This window comes from Leptosomus discolor, chromosome 2 (assembly GCF_034619465.1).
Source record: "Leptosomus discolor isolate bLepDis1 chromosome 2, bLepDis1.hap2, whole genome shotgun sequence".
NCBI classification, from domain to species: domain Eukaryota; kingdom Metazoa; phylum Chordata; class Aves; order Leptosomiformes; family Leptosomidae; genus Leptosomus; species Leptosomus discolor.
In genome coordinates this window covers 18418713-18439131 of record NC_141392.1, presented here as the reverse complement: position 1 = coordinate 18439131, position 20419 = coordinate 18418713, and the positions used below count along the sequence as shown (strand labels likewise).

At 45.7% G+C, this 20419-nt stretch overlaps 1 protein-coding gene across 1 annotated transcript in view; it reads right to left on the bottom strand.

The window, feature by feature from the left end:
* ALK (ALK receptor tyrosine kinase) overlaps positions 1–17905 on the bottom strand; it is a 319157-nt gene extending 301252 nt beyond the window's left edge. Inside the window, exon 1 of the mRNA XM_086460670.1 lies at positions 17323–17905. Within this exon, the coding sequence (XP_086316796.1) occupies positions 17323–17905 (583 nt within the window). The remainder of the gene's footprint in view (positions 1–17322) is intronic.
* Positions 17906–20419: the final 2514 nt, after the last annotated feature.

Here is a 20419-nt window from a genome sequence, read left to right as displayed (position 1 = left end):
AGGCATTTTCTCTCCCTTCTTGAGTAAAAAGTGGTGTTATCCATTCAGATGGACATGTGAAGTTAGTTGACCTCTTTTCAGAAAGGATATTGCCTCATTTCCCCCCTTCCAGTCCTTTTACCCTATTTTTAAAAATAACTTTGTTTTCAAACTTCTAAGTAACAAAAGTGTATTTGAAATAATGTTAACATCATACACTGAGAACTTTTTCATGGGGCAGAATGGGAAAATTTGTTATCCTCTTTAATTTCAAGTCTGGGATACCACGTAAAAATACCTTTCCATGAAGGCATGACCACAGTAGCATAGGCAGGGTGGAAGAGGGGAAGGGTGCTTATCCTCAGTGACAAGACCCACCTGGTCTCTTCGTGCTGTACAGTACCTTAGGGTAACTCAAATATAATTTCAAGTAAAAGGTAAAAAACTTGAAACTAGGTCTTCAGAGAGGCAGTCTTTAATAAACAATGGATGTAAAATTTTTAAGAGGTGACTATGAGAACCTTCCACTTCTTTAGATATATTCTGCCTGACAAGCGCTTTCCTCCTGTCAGTGGACTCTGGTGAGCTGACATTTTTCCTTTTGCACTAGGATGCTCTTACTCCTTCATTCCCCTTATTGGGTTGACACTTCCTTGGTTTTGTTTAATTCAAAACCCAGACAGAGGATGCCAAAGGTCTAAGAGTTGGCTAGAGTAAGAGGTGCTTGATGGCTAAAGGCTAGAGTGCAACAATTTATGGTCAAAAGCCCCTTCCACAAAAGACTAAGAATTCAGGAACAAGGGCTCTCAGCATCTCACATGCTCATTTGGCCTGTATAAGGACAGCACAGACAATACTGTTTTGATCACCAAACTTAGCAGCAATGTCTTCTTTTGCTTACCATCATAGACTAAGTCCTGACAAAAAAAATGCCAGATTGAAAAGAAGTTCTATTTCTTATCTTCTGACACAAAAAATGAGGTGTGCTGTGTCTCCCCCCACACTTACAGCAGATGGCCTGATAGCAAAGAGCAGGAAAGATGGTTCTTGCCCAGCCTGGCCGTAGCTGAGAGTAGTAGAGTGGAGTAGATGTAAAATGTGAGGATGCCATTGGCTTCAGTAGGCTTAGGATCAGCCCCTTAAGCCTCCCATCAAACTCCAGTCCAAGGCCTTTAAGAAAACCTGGAAATTACTACTGCACAGATGAGAAACCCCTGCCTATGCTACAGCCTAAATCTGGGACTTGTCTCCACTCAGTTTGATCATTCTTATGGGATGACAGTCATCGCTTTCTCCACAGGACACTATACTTCAAAGCAAAGTAATATACTGCCTTCAGTTACACTAATGCAATCCCCTTTGATTTATTTCTTCTACTATTTCAGTCAACATCCCAGCAAGTCATCTACTTATCAGCTGCACATCTGCTTGACAGCTTTAGGGATCCTTCTCAAGCAATAAGTCCTGAATGTCTTTCCAGGGTCTTGTGCTCCAGCTCTTTACTGTTTAGAGGATATTGCTCTATTTATTCTCAGCTTCATAGTCCTCTTAATGTTTATCTACCAGCATCTTTCAAGCCATTGTACTTACAGATAAGGCCGCCTGCATCTGATTACTGGTCCAGTTATTATTTGCTGGTTTATCCTCTATATTTAGATGTATTTAAAATGTTTGCTGGCTTCATTTCCACACACTATTATCCTTGTCAAACAGTTGCAGTCACAACAATGATCCTGTAGCCAGCTCTACTAACATTTTGCTAATTCTGCCTCCTGCTCATACCCCCTTAGTCAGGATATTCAGAGTTACTAACAGCTTGTAGCTTACAGTGGAAGGGAAATATGAGCCACACTTCCACCTGTTTTTTATTTTTATTATTATTTCCAATAAAAATATTGAGATATTTGTTGTCTTTTAAACTTGATATTTCTACTGGTAATAAAATACATACACCTTTAAACTTTTATTAACTGTCTAATTCAAAGGGGACCTAGGTTGTTTTTTTAGTTACTTTTCATTTGCATGATTTGTCTGAAGTCATGAGTTTTCATCTCCACAGGAAAATCTGGCTAGTTGACATCCACAGAGGATCTCACTGACTTCAGCCTCAACCTTACACCAAGTGCTCAGTGAGATACCTAAAAGAATTGTATTTTGGTTGCAAAATAAACAGTGCTCAGACCCAGCTGTGTTCTACCACAGTCTCATCCTGTTTTTCTTATTGGCTTGTGCTTCTTAGAACAAAAAGGAATGTCTATGTTTCCTTCAACATCCTTATCACAGCTCCCTTTAGACAATTCGATCCCTTGGCATATCAGTGAACACACTTGTGGGTGAAGTGAGAATTACAGTGCATTTGTCTCACAGCTGTTCTGTGTTTCCTATCTAGGAAAAGGCTCTAGAAATACACAGAATTACTGCCTGCAGAGGTAACCTGACCGTCCAGCTCCTCAAGACTCGATCTAGTGTGTCATTGTCTGTTTTCAAGCCTGAACTGTGTCTTTCATTACACTAAAGGTCTCCCTTCCCATTAATCTTGTTGAGCAGCTCTCCTCTCCAAGCTCTGCTGCCCACAATTTGTGATTCCTTATTGTTGAGCATCCATCACACGTAAAATCAGTTCTAAGCACCCCATTACTCAGATATTTAGAGATGTCAAAGCAAGGCCTCCATGTAGCTCCCGGAGCACTTTAGAATTCCCTTCTGCTTTCCCATCAAAAAGGCAAAAAGGACACAAGCAGACAGCATCTTATTTGAGCTTACCAGGGAGGTAGATTTCCTTATACAGAAAGTTATGAGGAGGAGCAAGGCAAAAAAGGCAACTATATAGTACAGTTACAGTTAATGATGCATGAACATTACAAGGTTCAGCTGAGCAAGGACCCACTCCTGGGTCCTTCAGGTGACTTTTTCAGTGCCAACACAATAGGAGAACTTTCTGCAACAACCCTGTATGGAAACTAAGGTAAGTTTCCTTTCTCATATTGTAATTTATGTTAGACCACCGTGCATAGCACTTCAGGACTTAGAAACTACCAGAGCTTTCTTCTGCTAAACCTACAATTCAGTTTGGTTCAGGGACCCATCTCCATAAACAGTTATGATGTATACATACAACTTTGTCGCAATGAGATGAGGGAAACTGGGAAACTTCGGCAAAAAAATCACTACTATGAGGTGTCTAAAGAAGTTTCATACATTCGAGAACTTCCATTATTGGGATAAGCCTCAGACGAAGTTGCGCAGCTTGTCTCTAAGTAGCATCTCTGAAAACTTTGAATTCGCACCCTTTTAATAATAAGGGAAAGGATGATCAATTGGTCTCCAGGGTCTATCCATTAATGGATTCTTTTTCCCAGCACAGGATTGCTGTAGCTCATTCATTCACTCATTCATTCATTCATCACAACTCTGCAGTTGTGCAAACAGGCTCTGTAAACAAAAACTCTTTACCAGCAAACTCCCACCGTGCTAGCAATATTAAGTGGCAAGCATATGAACATCCTGCAGAGAAGCAGAGGCAAATAGTTCATTGATGTTTCTTTTTGCTCTTATCGGTATAGTTGATACTGCTTTACAACCAATGTAAAAAGATAGGTTACACTGGTAATAAACCTCAATACATTAAGTCTCCATACAGACTGGTTGCTGAAGGCTTAATATCAGTCATAATTATTATCCATAAAATGTTATTGAATCAGATCTTAAAAGTTAATGCTGCTTTGTTTCAGGAGATAAAGGACAGTAGGCTGGCAAGGCAGAGAAGGAAACATTGGGCTTTTTATCAATCTTTATGTGATTTAAAAACTTAACCACAAAAGGGACTCGGCACTTCAAATATTATCCAAAATCCTATGAGCTGGCCTAAGCAGAGTCCTTTGGCAAGAGCGACTACTCAGAGCACATTTTATCTTTGAACTTGGTACCACTGCCCAGATGGAGGATGTAACTTTTATTGAACTCGGGACTGGTGAATGCTGCCCTTCCAAGGCAGTGTTGCACCTCAGACTGTAATGTGCACTCAGTAGGTAAATCACCCCAGCACCCAGGGGCTTTCCTAAGCCGCAACCTCTCACCATGCGAGCCCTTGTTTCTCACATCACCTTCAAAAGTGGACATTCGCCTTCACAGCCCTAGCATTAATACAAGAGCTCCACATCTGCAAAGCAGGTGCCCCGACAGAAGGCATCAGGCAGTTAGTTAATGGAGTACATAAGCCACCCTAACATTTACAGCTAATAAAGACTGATATGCTCCCTGTCCACAAACATTTTATTCAGCTTTCCGCACTCACAATATCACTAATCCAGCTCTCCCTTTCCTCTTTTGTAGTATACAGCACTGCAACAATCTGAAGCCATTACTCATCTCTACAAAGAGCCAAGAGGAAGAAACATGAGAGCTGGGAAGGAAGAAAGGGGGCCAGTGTGTGCCCTCCCTGCCAAAACCCATAGTGCTTCCCAGCAAGGAAGAGACCTTGGCTCCTATGTAAAATGAGCCTTGTCTCCTCCTTTCCTTGGTTACTCAGCAAATACTAATCATCACACAGACGCAGAACAGAGAAAGCAGGTTCTGACTTATGTGCCAACTCTCAAGCCAGCCCTGAGTAGATTCACTCTCTGCCTCTGTAATACACCTGTTTTGCAAAGCAACCATTAAATTTGGAAGCTTTACGGAATACAACATTTTTCAAATCTAAAAAGTATGTCAAGGAAATCATGCAGAAGGGTAATAGGAAATACTTGCAGGGAGACCTGTTCTGAATTGTCTACACATAGATAAGGCACAGAATTCCTTTCCTTAAAGATTTTATTAACCTTTTGCTGATGGAAGGAGATTACTGATTGAGAGCTAGATGAGGTCAGTGCAGCAATTATATTTCGAATTCTCTTCAAATAAGTCTCTTGTACAATATAAGAAAAAAAGTTGACAAAATGAATTGTTACTTAAACCAAGTATTTTAGAAGAATAATTAACCTATAATAACTATTCTGGCCTCCTCTCCAGCCCTGAAAAGTAATCCTTTCTCATTAGTTTCAAGTTTAATTAGCATCAATAATGAAATGTCCCTCAGAAATAACCATTGCATCATGCTCTCTAACGCCGACATACGCTGCCCTACAAACTGAAAGGCCACAGGGCGATATCTGAAGATAGGGAGAGGCTTGGCAGATCACAGACCCTGCCAAAACCAAAAAGCAAACATTGTAAAAAGTATGGTATGCAACAAAACCAGATTTATTTGAAAGACAAGTGTCACAAACACAGTGTGGAGCAGAGAAGACTCAAAGGTGGTTTTGCCAATAACTGCTACAGTATTTCCAGTCAGTTATCAAGCCTCTCAACTGTAATTTCTTGTTCTTTCTTGGCCTTTTGGCTGAAGCAGAGAGACACATCACTATTTAGTATATTCTATATGAGAAAATTGTATTCAGCACTTGCAGTCTAACATAATCAAATAATGCTTTTTCCATCCCTGGCTTCTATGACCCCTCTGTAAAATAGATATAATAATGCTTATCATTGTCACCAGGGCGATAAGGCTTAAAGTACTTTGAGAATCTAACATGAAAGAGGCTATAAAAAGCCCAGACATCCTGATGCATCTGAGATAGCCCATTACTTAACGGGCCAGTAGAAACAGCAGGCGAATGCCAATGTACAAGTTGTAATTAGAGGTCTGCTGCAACTTGCAGAGCTCTGAAGGATCACCACAGATTTCTGATAGGTGAAATCACAGATATTCAGCTGCATGTCACAGGCACTACAGTGACTGCATTCAGAAGAACCACGCGAGCTTTCAAAACTGAGCTGGAAAGAAATCTTCAATAATATAAGGGGTACACAGCAACACAGTGTATGTGCTGGCTACACACCTGAAGTCTCATGGAGATAAGCCAGGGGCTCCTGAGGTAATAGGAGCCAACAGGGAAACACCGGTGAAATACCTCAAAGGAAGGTGTTCTCTAAGAAGGTGACACAGCTGACAGCTCAGCTGAAGTGTCTACCCCAATGCGTGCAGCATGGGCAACAAACAGGAGGAGCTGGAAGCCACTGTGCCACTAGAAAGCTACGACCTGGTTGCCTGGTTGAAACTTGGCGGGACAAATCCCATGACTGGAGTGCAGCTATCAATGTCTACAGGCTGTTGAGAAGGGACAGACAAGGAAGGAGGGGTGGAGGGGCTGCCCTCTACATCAAGAAATGGATAGTGTGTGAAGAGTTGTCTCTGAATAGCCATGAGCAGGTTGAAAGCTGAGACTGAGGCAGCAAAGGGAATCTTGTGGTTGGTGTCTACTACAGGCCACCGATCAAGGGGAGCCTATGGACGAAGTCTTCTTACTCCAGTTACAGGAGGCTTCACGCCCACAGGCTCTCGTCCTGCTGGGGGACTTCAACCACCCCAACACCTGCTGGAAAAGCAGCACGGCAAGCTGTAGGCAATCCCAGAGACCCCTGGAGTGCATTGAGGTAACACTTCCTAAGCCAGGTAATAGAGAGCCCTACCAGAGGGGATGCAATACTGGACCTGATGGTCACCTACATGAGCGAGCTAATCGGTAATATCAAGACTGCAGGCAGCCTGGGCTGCAGGGATCATGCACTGGTGGAGTTCACAGCCCTGGGGTATATGGGTCAAGCAAAGAGTAAAGCCAGGACCCTGAATTTTAGGAAAGCAAATTTCTTCGAGGAGTTAGTCAATAGGACACCCTGCGAAACTGCCCTCAGGGCCAAGGGCACAGAACAGAGCTGGCAGATCTTTAAGGACACCTTCCATAGACCGCAAGAGCTCTCGATTCCCAGATGTAAGAAGTCAGGACAGCAAGGCAAGAGACCGGCATGGCTGAGTCAAGACCTGCTGGGCAAACTAAAGGGCAAGACGGAATTGCACAGGCAGTGGAAGCAGGGACAGGTATCCTGGAAACAGTAGAGGGACGCTGCCCGGTTGGGTAGGGGCGGGGTCAGGAAGGGGGAGGCACGGCTGGAGCTGAAGCTGGCAAGGGGTGCGATGAACAATAATAAGGGCTTTTACAGGTATGTCAACCAAAAAGGGAAGGTTGAAGAAAGTGTAGGCCCCTGATGAGCAAGACTGGCAAGCTAGTAACGATGGACAAGGAGAAGGCCTCATGAGGTACTCAACAACTTTTTTTGCCTCACTCAACAACTTTTTTGTCTTCACTGGCAACCTCTCTTCCCACACCTCTCGAGTCAACGGACCACAAGATGGGGACTGGGGGAGCAAAGCCCCTCCCATTGTAAGAGAAGTTCAGGTTCGTGAACACCCGAGGAACCTGAACCTACATAAGTCTATGCAACCTGATGAGATGCATCCCAGAGTCCTGAGGGAATCGCCTGATGTAGTTGCCAAGCCACTCTCCAGGATATTTGAAAAGTCATGGCAGTCAGCCTAAGTCCCTGGCAACTGGAAAAAGGGAAACATTGCACTCATTTTTTAAAAGGGTAGAAAGGAGGACCCTGGGAACTACCAACCTGTCAGCCTCACCTCTGTGCCTGGGAAGCTCATGGAACAGATCCCCCTAGAAGCTATGCTATGACACATGGAGGACAGGGAGCTGATTTGAGACAGCCAGCATGGCTTCACCAGGGGCAAGTCCTGCCTGATCAACCTAGTGACCTTCTGTGTCCGAGTGACTACATCAGTGGACAAGGAAAGAGCTACAGATGTCATGTGTCTGGAATTCTGTAAGGCCTTTGACACAGTCCCCCATAACATCCTTCTCTCTAAATTGGAGAGATATGGATTTGATGGGTGGACTGTTCAGTGGATGAGGAATTAGTTGAATGGTCACATCCAGAGGGTAGTGGTCAATGGCTCGAAGTCTAGATGGAGATTGGTGACAAGTAGCATCCCTCAGGGGTCCATCCTGGGACCAGTGCTGCTTAGTATCTTCACCAATGACATTAACAGTGGGATTGAGTGCACCCTCAGCAAGTCTGCAGATGACACCAAGATGAGTGGTGCAGTTGACACATCTCAGGGAAGGGATGCCATCCAGAGGGACCTGGACAAGCTGGAGAGGTGGGCCCATGTGAATCTCATGAGGTTCAACAAGGCCAAGCACAATGTCCTGCACACGGGTCAGGGCAACCCCCAGTATCAATACAGGCTGGGGGATGAAGGAAGAGAAGGACTTAGGGGTGCTGGTAGACAAAAAGCTGGACATGAGCCAGCAAGGTGCACTCGCAGCCCAGAAGGCCAACCGTACCCTGGTCTGCATCAAAAGAAGCGTGGCCAGCAGGTCAAGGGAGGTGATTCTGCCCCTCTAGTCCACTCTGGTGAGACCCCACCTGGAGTGCTGTGTCCAGCTCTGGGGCCCCCAGCACAGGAGAGACATGAACTGTTGGAGCATGTCCAAAGGAGGGCCACAGAGATGATCAGGGGGCTGGAGCACCTCTCCTATGAGGACAGGCTGAGAGAGTTTTTTCAGCCTGGAGAGGAGAAGGGTCTGGGGAGACATTATTGCAGCCTTCCAGTACTTAAAGGGACCCTAAAAGAAAGAGGGGGACAAACTTTTTAGCAGGGCCTGTTGCAACAGGACAAGGGGTAACCATTTTGAACTAAAAAAGGGCAGATTTAGACTAGATATAAGGAAGAAATTTTTTTACAATGAGGGTGGTGGAACACCGGAACAGGCTGCCCAGAGAGGTGGTAGAAGCCCCCTCCCTGGAAACATTCAAGGTCAGGTTGGAAAGGGCTCTGAGCAATCTGATCCAGGTAAAGATGTCCCTGCTCACTGCAGGGGGGTTGGACTGGATGGCCTTTAACGGTCCCTTCCAACCCAAATGGTTCTATGATTCTATAAAAGTCCTAGAAAGAGTATGACATGGAGAAACACCATTTCCAATATGCCTTCTAATACACATCATTCAGCAGGTACTTAGACTAGTATTACCTCTTCCTAATAGATATCAAGAAATACACAGCACAAGAATCCATACTCACCACTGCAGTACCCCTGCTTCCCCCCTGCCAAGTGTTCTTTGCTCTTCAGCTTACACAGAACCATCTTCTCTCCCTTCGCCCAGCTTGTAACTTGGAAGCAGAGTCATGGTTTTCTTTCATCACAAAGTTTTGTAAGACAACACCAGAGAGAGTTGGTTGTCAGTAAGAAAATGAGATGGAGCCTGCAAAAAGAGCCTACACCTCTTCGCAGCGTAAAGCTACAGGGGAAACCCCAGTCCAAAATGGATTCAGCATATGCCCTTGTTTGGGCAGGAAAGGTAGTTCTTCTGCCTTGATGTAAACATTGGACTATCACTGAAAGACTTCTGAGATTTGCAAACTGAACTGAAGAGTTGCTGAAGACAAGTTCTAAAGGGGATGCCTCACATTTCTAGAACCATCTAGATGAAAAGTTCCTGCCTAATACCTCCACTTGCCATCTGTAACCTAGGAAGAAACAGGTAGGCCACTAAAGTTTTAAACAATCTCAAATTCCCCATTCTCTGTTAATTTCTGATACCTTAAGTAGGAAACCATAAAGGACAAACCTTCTCCCACTGTCTCCATAATGTTTTCCATTCTCAGGACAGCCAGCGCTCAGTGTTCTCAGCAGCCCTCAATAGCCAAAAGCAGCCAACACCTGCAGCTCCTCACTCCAAATGGAGATGGTGCCCAGCTGCAGCTGCTAAACGCACCCTGGCCAGCTGGCCACAGGCAGAGGAACCACAGCCTGTTCCACTCTCCCTCATGTTTCATGGGGCTACAAGTGACCCTGGTCAAGGCCTCACAAAGTATTCAAGTTGCAAATCTGAATTTGACCATTTGGCTTCAAGACAGGTGGTGTTTTAATAGTCAAAGGTAAGGCTCATAATTTTTCAAGAAAAACAAAACTCAGTCTCTGTAGCATCAAGCAAAACTGATGCCATTTTTAAGCTTCAGAAGTTTGCTGTCACTGAAGTGAAGGAAATAGCAGTCCAATGATTAGCACTGCAGAGATGGGAATAAATCAATATGGTAGGCTGTTTTAGCTTTGCCCTTAGAAATCTGAGAGTTCAGACTTCACCTTGTTGTCTTTATTGAGTTTCTTAGAAAGTAAAAGCACTAGTAATCCACAAAAAAACAGCACTTACCAACAGAGCTCAAAAGCAGTCAAAACTACCCTTGCTTTGCAAAGTCTGCCATGAAGGGAAGTATTTTGTGTCACACGACACGTCAATGACAGAGCTGTGTATGCACAACCCCTCTTCTGAGCCCAGTTCCTCACGTGATTCTCCTCCTCCCTGCTCACTCTGTGCTATAGTCACTGACGACAGACCCAATACTGCAAGATAATTAAGCTGGAAGTCAAAGCAGAACTCGATTCTTGAAGCTATCCTTCCAGCTACCTACCAAAGTTCTTCGGCAAAAGGAAAAATAAATGCAAGATACTAACTGATAGGCTGTTTTCAAACCACAAGGATTACTTCACATTTGGTACCTATTTTTCCAGACTCGTTGTCATCTTTCCACAATAGTTTACCATTTTCTTTAAAACACTTGACATTATAAACTTTTCTGAAGTCTGTTTGCAGCCAGCCACCAGCCCTTTCTAGTGGATACAGCTAGAACACTTCAGCTACAGATCCTACATGGCTAACAAGTGAAGATGATTCTCCTTCACTGCTACTGACATAGTTTATAGCTTCTGAAAGTAGAGATATCTAAGTCCTATCTATGCTGCCACAGGGAATTTCTGAGTAGCCATGCTAAGCAGCATAGTGACAACCATGAAGCTACTCAGCTGCCTCAGTCATAAATCAAAATACTCATTTAAATTAGACTTTAGTCTCAAAATGTGTTTCTTGCCTAAATATTTAAACACATAAATAACCTCCAGCCATTCCAGCTTGTCATTTTAAGCTTTCTGACATTTATTGTTCGCAAGAAAAGAAAGGTCAGACTTATCAAATCTGCATTTATGCTTCCATGACATTTTTCTCCAACCAAATTTTTCTGAATTAGAGAAGCAAGACAAATGTGGCACATTTCATAAAGGACCTTTCTCAGCTCAGCACTGCAGTCTCAGCAGCCCCACTGAGCTCAGAAGTGGCTTCTCAGGAAACAGATGCTGTGGCTTAATGGATAGAAGGAGATTTGGAAAGCAGGCAACCTGAATTGCTGTTTGCTGTTAGGCAAATCTACTGTGCCGAAAAAGTAGCTCTGCTAGTCTCCGTACTCGAGTCCCAGCTAGCCCAAGTGGATGGTTTGGTACGAGAATTAAAGACAGGAAATGTCCAGGCACAGCATGGAATTTGCTGCCGCTTGCGAGGAAAATCACAACTTGGACTCCCAAAACACCATTACCCCAGATGAGTTAGCACTGATATACTGAAAAAGGTGATACCTTCTTTACAATGATGAGGCTCATTTATTTGGGAGTTTTGTGACTAAACGCTACTGACAATCTCCCCTCACTTCTCCTTTCTTTGGCTAATTCACAAACATTGTCACAGATTTTATTTCCTATCATATAACGTTCATGCGAGATGTGCAGTGAACCAAATGACCAGATTACTTCAGGATACAATTCATCAGACACTGCAAAACTGCCTTTGATTTTAAAGGATGTCTCTGCATTTGTATAATAAAGCATTTAAGTCTCCTAGTGCACTTCTTTCCTGTAGGTATTTATTCCCCATTTTTAAGGATGGGGAAATAAAAGCACAGCAAGCTTAGAGAAAACATCTTTTTAAAATGTGCCGTAAATGTTCATTCAAATAAAAAAAAAACAAACATAATAAACTGATACTTGTGTCCCTTTTGGTGCTTGTTTACGGATGTTTTACTGAACATGCTTATGAATAACAACATTTATAAGAACAATGAGCCTAAAAGTAAACAAAATTTGCAGAAAACAGACCTAGAAATCATAAACACATTTTGTGTAATTCTGACTCCCATCAAAGACCAGCAACACTGCATAACCCTGGTCCAAGCAAAACAATGTGGAATAGTGATGACAGCATGTTTTCCGTGAACCACTCAAAGACCGAGTATCATTTCTAACATTATCTGGCAAATAATTGGCAAAAAATTTGCAAAGCCCTAAATTTTTGTGGTCAGCATGGAAATAGTGAACAAGGCATCATCAGTCAAGAGAGTCACAGAATCATAGAATAGTCTGGTTTGGAAGGGACCCTTAAAGGTCATCTAGTCCAACTCCCCTGCAGTGAGCAGCGACAGTCATATGTTATAAGTTTTCCTGGTGGTGACGGAGTTGGAAAGTGACTTGGACAGGAACAGGCAGGACAGCAGCAGGACCAAGGATCGTGCTGCCCACAAAGCCAGGCAAACCCTTCACTGGGCAATTGGTTTCCTCTTGAACAGGCATTTACAGTTCAAGAACGGACACTGTGGACTGACTAAATCCACATTTCTGGAGAGCATCGGTGACTGGAGGTCTAGAGGGAGGTGCTACAGACCTAAGACTTAGGGCACGAAGGACTGGGAAAGATGCTCCTAAGCATGCAGCACACTGGCACCCATGACAACGCATGGGTAGAAAGGGAAAACCTCAATTTGCACTAGTTCACGTCTAGAGTAAACCCAAGTGCAACTTGGGCCCGTCCTTAAGCTTTGGGCTGGCAAAGCTGGCCTGATAGCTGAGGCAAAGTGCAAAACCCCAGCGGAAAAGAGCAGAAAAAGCAAAACCACTTACACTACAACAAAAACCTTTCAGAAGCCCTACTCCAACGGTTCAGTCTCATTCACCAAGTTTTGCCACCGATTTAACAGAAGAGCAAGATCAGATCTCAGATGTCACATACAGTCCAGGATGAGAGAAAAACAGGGAACAAGTGGAAAGTGACTGATGCCTTTTACCAGTTTTCTGATCAGTGTGGCGCAACTCCAAACTCTGTTCTTTGAAAGCAGAAAAACAAAACCAAAAAACAACAGAAGAGAAATACAATTCAGAGACCTTGGTTAAATGCTGGTACCTCTAAAATATGTGGAAAGAATTCTGCGGACTTTACTACAGTCAGATTTCAGCTTGGAGCTCTGATCTTCATTTACAAAATGTCCACTTTCAAAAAGACATTTTCATTTACTGTGAAGTTTTTTCTAATCTTTAGGCAAAGGGTTCCTCCTGCAAATGAGTTCAGGTGCATGCTGGCAGTACCCTAAAGATGTAAAGCCTAATTGCCTCAGCATTATAGTAGTATTGGTATGTAGTGAATGCAGACAGTTTCAGGGAGAATACATGTGGCAAGTTAATAAAATTTTAGATGAAGGCGTAATATTTTGCCTAGCCAGAGGATGAAAAGTTATGCATTGCTATTTAAAAAATGTAATTGGAATGTTAAATCTATTTCATGAATGAAAGTACATTGACCTTTAGAGGGAGAAATGACTCATTTTCATCCCTGTATGCCCCTTTTCAACATACGCTTCCCACCTTTGCATATGTAAGTAGCAATTAGTTCTCATGGGAAGTTATTTTATGGCCATTTCAGCTTATTAAACTTCCTGAGTAAACTCACAAGAAACCTATTTAGCAGCATTTGTGGCTCAGGTGCCCTACAGTGAGTGGATCAGTTACCTGTGACACTGCCACGAAAAAAAATCCGAACGCCAACATAGGGTTAGGGTGCAAGGGCTCTGGATCACTATGGAGCCCATGCGAGCGTACAACACTTGCCTTGGTCTAACCCAAACCCCTACCTACCCACGCCATATTATCTGTGGGACGGATTTGCCAAGAAGGCCCCCATCCTACCCTATCTGATCTTAAAAGTCCTGGGAGTCATTTTAGGCCAGCAGCAGTCATACAAGGGGTGGTCAGTGCTGATGCTCAGATTGTTCTTTAATTGACAGTTTCTATATAGAAACAATTCAGGATTTTTTCCAAGAAAGCTCAATAACCTGTCCAGAGAGTACACTGCTACAGAGACCCACTGTATTTCTATAGCAAATCCTGTAAGACCAGAATTAAAACTGGCCAGGACTCTTCTGACAGAAGGGTTCACTAGCTGTTCAGTTTCCCACAGCAATGTACTTGTTTTGATTAAACTCTTTGGGAAAGGTTTCTTTGGAGGTAGGGTGGAATTTCCAGTCAAACCAAAGACAATGAGAGCAAAGTCAACAGCAACCTGGTTGTTGGGAGGTTCGCCTAATGTATGGGAGATTGGCAGCACTGATCCTCTGAGCTCGCCCCTCCCTTCTGCTGCATTTTTTGTTGTGTGTTTTTCCACAGAAATGATTGAAATGAATTTGATTTTTTTGTCCCAGAGAAGCACTGGTGGAAGGAGAAGCAGGCAATATTAATTCTGAAAGCATTTCCAAGAGAGCAAAACTCTCTCTTACCCTATTTTGAAAAGGCCAAGCTGACAGAGAAATGGTAGATATGCTGAGGACCACAGCTTCTCTAAACAGAAGCTTTTTCTTGCAGGATGCTCTGTTCCCACAAGGATGAGCATGTGAGAGAAATCTGGCATTGACAGTATTTACAGGATAACCCTGTAAAAATTCCTGTGAACTTTATGGTTTATGTATTAAACAACAGCAGTCCAGTAAGTACATCCTTTACTAATTGTCCAGCAACACATGGAGAAAAACTGCTGTAGACTTCACACAAACATACTGTTAAAAAAGGAAAAGGTTCACTTCAGCTAAATATCTTTGAGCCAGTATCAGAGACTGTAACAGTTAAAGAGAATAAAGCATTACAGGACTCTGTTGCCACCCTTAAGGTCAATGGGAATTCACCCCCTTGCCATTTTTTCTCATCCCAAAATGTAATTCATTCTCCATTCACACAGCTGATAATTTGGCAAAAATAATTTAGCAAGGGAATTTTATCTTTTCCTGGAAGTACTGCAGTCCTGGGCATCTCCAGCAGAGGAGAAAAAAAAAAAAAAAAAAAGCTAAGTATGTCAACATAAGTGAAGCAGCTTTACATTGTGATGGGAGGATTGTGTTGTTTGAAATCCATTTCCAATTAGCTTAACCAATGAAGGAAAGGCTCTGTTGCCTTAGGAAGGGCTTTAGTTAAGCCCTGTACACATTAGCTGCAATGGTGTTAATAATTGCTGGAATCTGCACACTTATGGGCTGGTAAATGCTGTTCATGCTGTTATCGCTGTGTCAGCACATCCTGCTGTCGGCAGGGCTACATGGCAAATTTAAGCATGGCAGTGACACATGGCGTTCACATAGGCAGCACCTTCACAAAGCAGAAAGAACCGACTTTTAATGTTTTTAAACAAACCCATGTCACAAATACAATGCAAAGCTGTGTAACGGTATAACTACAATAAGGTGTCATTCCTGAAAAAGCAAAGATGCAATTTTATAGTGACACAACTTATGCATGTTAGCAACCCTGGTGTAGAATTCAAGAAGAGACTAGGATTTTTACAGGAGATTATGAACAGCTGCTAGAAGTTATTACAGCGATATAGGTAAATGAGGTCCATATTCCTTCCCTCTGCACCTCCTTTTCCTGCATCCCCTATGAGTGACTTTGCACAGCTGTGTTGCAGTAAAAACAGCAGAGCCTTGTCTCCAACATGGTTTCACAGGGGCATAGCTAACTTCACTCATCTCCCTGGAAAAACACACATTTCTTCTCAACAGTGAGACAACAAACAACACCGACAGCCTTTGGGTTTTACTAACTTTGGTTAAAGCTCCATTTGCGTTGTATTCATAAGACCAGAGCACGTGTTAATACACATGTATACCCTTCACCCAGGTTAAAAACACACCTTCATCCTCAAAGAAGGCAAATGCATCCAGCTCCCTGATTGCTATAAGCACCAGAGTGAAGGTGGCATTAGAAGCTAAGGCTGTATCTTCACTGCCAAAGAGGAAGATCTGTAAAGCAAAAGAACTTCTACTCACAATAAATTCCACAAACAGGAAGGAGAGAAAAAAAAAAAAAAAAAAGACACAGTGGGTTTTGGTGTCTTTAATTTTCATTAGTTACTCTTTTTTTACTGCAATATAGCAGGCAAGACCTGCTAGAAGGTAGGGTGTGTTGGCCTCACCTAGCCACCTTGTGGTAGACAGCACCTCTGCGTTATCCCTGCCAGAACTGACACAGGAACAGCTAGCCCAGGTATCTCACTTCAGCCACAAGTGTAAGACTGACTCACACCCAGCCTGCTCTGACAGCCTGCTTCGATGCTCATTGCAGGCAGCAAGGAATGAGATGGGTTCAGTTTGTAGCTATTCAGAATGCTGGCCCAGCTTTTCAGATGAGCATCAAAAATCAGTTGCTCCAACTTTGTATTCAAAGCCCAGCACTGACTTGTCTCACCTCTTGTGAATTTACTTAAGTATATTCTGTGGTCCATTAAGCAGGTGGCTACTCAGGGACACACCATTGACTTCTACACAGCTTCATAAAAGCTACTTAACTTAACTCACTGTGACAAATTATTTGGCCCTGCAGTCCTCCAGGTATTATATTCTTTTAGCGGGAGAGCCTGAATCAGAGCTTGTGTTAAAGGCAGAACGCACACATGGAATGGAAATCTCTCTCCATCACTGGCCCAAAGCAGAGACTCGATTTCAGGTAACAGCGTTGCCCCATACCCTGACTGCAAATCGCTGCCATCCAGAACCAAAATTCTAAGCCAAGTTCTCTCTTGACAGAAGCACCAGTGCTACATGAGCCTCCTCAGATGTACAACTTCTTGTCTCACCGTGCAGTTCGCTAGGGATTCTCTGTGGTTTTAAAAGCGACAGAAATTAACTCAGTTCCAGATACACAAAATCCAGAGGAAAGCCTGCTTCTCCAGGTTTGTCTGTCAGCCATTACCTTGTACGTTTAAAGAACAGTTACCAATATTTATATCAATGCCCCACAGAATTAGTGTACAAATGGGCTGATCAGCCCGAGCTTTGGAAACGTTTGTGCTGTTCCCTGAGGTCTGCCTGTACATAACCTTGGAATCACTTGCAGCACTTTGAGGAAGCTTTCCTTTTTAAGATCGTATTTTTTAAGTTTCAAAGAACCTGATCTTGCTGTCCTTAAGACTAATGACACTTTAACCTTTGGGTCTTGCTTGCGGCTGTCTGGCACAAATGAACTCTTGGCATTTCGTAAAAATCTCTCAGCGCTCTCAAAACGGTCCTCCCAGCCCCACAAAAGCCCCCCTGAGCATTTCGCACCGGTAAAGCGCAGCCCTTAAGGACGAGCCGGTAGGGGAAGCCCCGCCTGCACCCGCCGGGCTGGCAGGGACCGGGGCTCCGCGGAAGGGCTGGACGCACGTCCCGCGGCCGATAGCACGCCGCACCGCCGGGGCTCCGCGGCGGGGGGCTCCGCGGGGGCGCACGCAGCGGGGGGCTCCGCGGGGCTGGGCGCGGGGCGCGGCATGCAACGCACGGCTCACCTGCCGCGGAGACGTGGAAGAGGAGGCGGGGGCGGGCGGCGCGGATGGCCGCCGAGAGCCCGCGCTCGCTGCCCGGGAGGGCGCCGCGGCGCTCGGGCATCAGCCGCACCCGCAGCCGCCCGTCACCGGCGCGCAGCCACCAGGCGAAGAGCTCGGTGAGGTTGAACTCCAGCTGCGCCCCGGCGGGGCCCGGCGGCGGCTCGCCGGCGCAGCCGTCCCGCAGGCTGCCCTCGCCCACCTCCAGCACCAGCTGCTTGGCGCGCCGCAGCCGCCGCCCGGCCGCCGAGGGCCCGCCGCGGGGGGCGGGCGGCGCGGGCCGCGGCAGCCCTCCGCGGGCGGCGCGAAGCAGAGGTGCGCAGTCCAGCCGCAGGCGACACCGCGCCGCGGCGCTCCCGGCCGGCCCCAGCACCAGCTCCCGCACGTAGGTGCGAAACAGCGAGGGCACGACGAAGTCCACCGCCAGGCTCCTCCTCTGCAGCCGCGAGAGGCCGGGGCTCTCCCGCGGCCCCGCCGCCCCCGGGGCCAAGCTCAGGGCGAGGCAGGCGGCGGCCAAGAGGCGGGCGGGCAGCCTGCCCCCCGCCATGACCCGCCCGCCCGCGGCGGCCGGCAGCGCCCCGTCCTGCGCCCGCGGGGCTGGCGGCCACGCAGCGGCGCCGAGGAGCACTGCGCCGGGCTGGTCCGCCCGGGGTGGCGCCGGGCCGGGCCGCGGTGGAGGCCGGTGCGGTGGAAGCCGGACCGCCGGGGCCGCCGCCGCGCCGGTCCGCCCGGAGCCGCCGCTGCGCGGGCTTTGCCGGCTCCAACTACCCGCCACAACGCAGGCATTACCCAGCGAGCGCTGACATCACGCCCGAGCCCGCCCGCCAGCAGCCAATGCCGTCCCCGGCAGCCGTCATTATGCAAATGTACCGGGGGCGGGGCGGGCGGAGACCGGGCGCGCGGCGGGGGGGCGCGTTCATTGAGAAAAAAAAAATTGCCCGGCGGCCCCGCCCGCCCCGCCGCCCGCGCGGGGAGCGCCAGCCCCGGGCCGGGGTGCAGGGCCCCGGGCGGGGGAGCGCGGTCGCCAGGTACGGGGCTGGGGGACGTACGGTCCCCCGGCACGGGGCTGGGGGAGCGGCCGTTCGCGGCCCGCAGGGGGAGGCCCGGCGCTCTGGGAAGGGCAGGGCTGGGGCCGCTCCTCCACATGTCCCGGCGGGGTCAGGGACGGGCACCGGCCCCCCAGCCCGAGGGGCTTTGGGATCCCGTTCCTCGCCTCTTCTCTCTTTTCTCTGTCTCTCGGTGCAGGCAATGATGGACAGAGCTCTTCGTTTTTCTCCCTTCCCTCTCTCTTTCCTTTCTTCCCATCCTTCCCTTCCCTTCCCGGCTTCCTTCCTGACCTTCTTAAAGGCTTTCCTCGGGGGGGGGGGGGGGGGGGGGGGGGGCAGGGAAGGTGAGAAGAAGTAGAAGGGGAGAAATCTTAGAGTGTAAGTCATTCTAAAAAATCGAACAAAATTCTTCCATTTCAGAATGAAAACAACAGCCTTAAGAAAGGTTCATGCAACAATTTCCCTTCTTTTACCTTTACTAAATACAATATAATTACTGTAATTACATTAGTGCTATGCCTTAGGATAGCTAATCATAACTCATTCATATTTCTGGAAGTTGCCTATATGAATTAATGACTTATTATTATCTCTTTAGTTTGATACTTAATGCATGTATATTTTTATAATCCAGGTACTTTAACTATATAATCATTAGAGCGCAATTATTCTGTCATGCGGTTATTCTTCTGCTTATATCAAACGAATGTTAATATACAGATATTGTGGAGCAGAACCACAGTGTAATGCCTCTGTAATTGTAGTGCCGAAGAGTGTAATTGCAGGCATGATGCTAGAAAAGGGAACCAAGGTCCTTTCTGTACAGAAGAGTTGAGGAAGGAACTTCAGGGCAGTTGCCAAAGGATTAGTTAGTTAATACCCTTCATACAAAAAAAAGTACTTTTGTGCCGTATTCAGCCTCATACAGGTGTGCTAATTCAAAGCCCATCCAAGATGGCAGCATTCCCCCAACTGACACTAATGGGCTTTGGACATACCCTCATTTTCCCTCAGCTCTCCTTATTTCACAGTCCATTAGATTCACTTGCCCAAAATGTGAAATTTAATCCTTCACTTTTAAGTTTTAGTAGTACTTTGGGGCTTGATCTTCCTTTTGTTAGACGAGAAAGACAACTGGAAACATCCTGAAATGCACACGAGTGTTCTGTGACATTAAATCCAACACAGAAGTATTTCAAATTGATCTGTATGCTTCTGTTCCTCTGAGCTCAGATTCCTTACTGGAAAAAAAATATGTTAAATGGACTGAATTAATCATGGGCCACCAGTCTTTTCATTCAGCCTCTTCTTTTACTCTAGCGGATAGTCGTACAAGCGTGCACAATTGTGGATTGAGAGCTACTCAAACCCGCCCTCTTCACCGCATTATTTGGGCTATCATCTTCCTCTGCCAGAGCATCACTGCTAGTGAGAAGAATGACAATTATTGCAGTCAGTGGTGTGCTGAGCATAGGAAATGTTCTAAAAATCTCTATAAACAGTTTATTGTGGGCTGTTTTCCTGCTTGCATGGGTCAGGCTTCCATCAAATGAAGTTGCTGCTGTGGGACTTCTACAGTTTTCAGTTCTCAGTGTTTCCCTCCGGGGTTCAATCAATTCGAGCCTAAATCTGGGCTCATTTCAGTAACTGGTAAGTCTCCCATTGACTGTAACTGGGTAGATCCAGGACACAAGTCAGGTTTTTAAGTCATGTAGTAGAAACAGAACAATTTAATTGATTCCTTTATGCTCAACATCTTGCTGAGATAGACCATGTCTTCTCAAATTGGCTCTTTATCTCGGAAATTATACAGGCGTCTCGCTGACCTTCATCTTAACTGGGAAGTCAAAGTTGGCCCCAACGATGAGTCAGGCTCTCTGGTCTCCTCAGAATAAGATCAAAAATGTGTGGTGGCACACTGCAGCCTACTCCCACAGTCCCCGCTTGTATTTGTGCCCGGAGTGGAGTCAGCCACTCGATCTTTTCACCTTCCTGCCTTCTCTACTACATTTGCC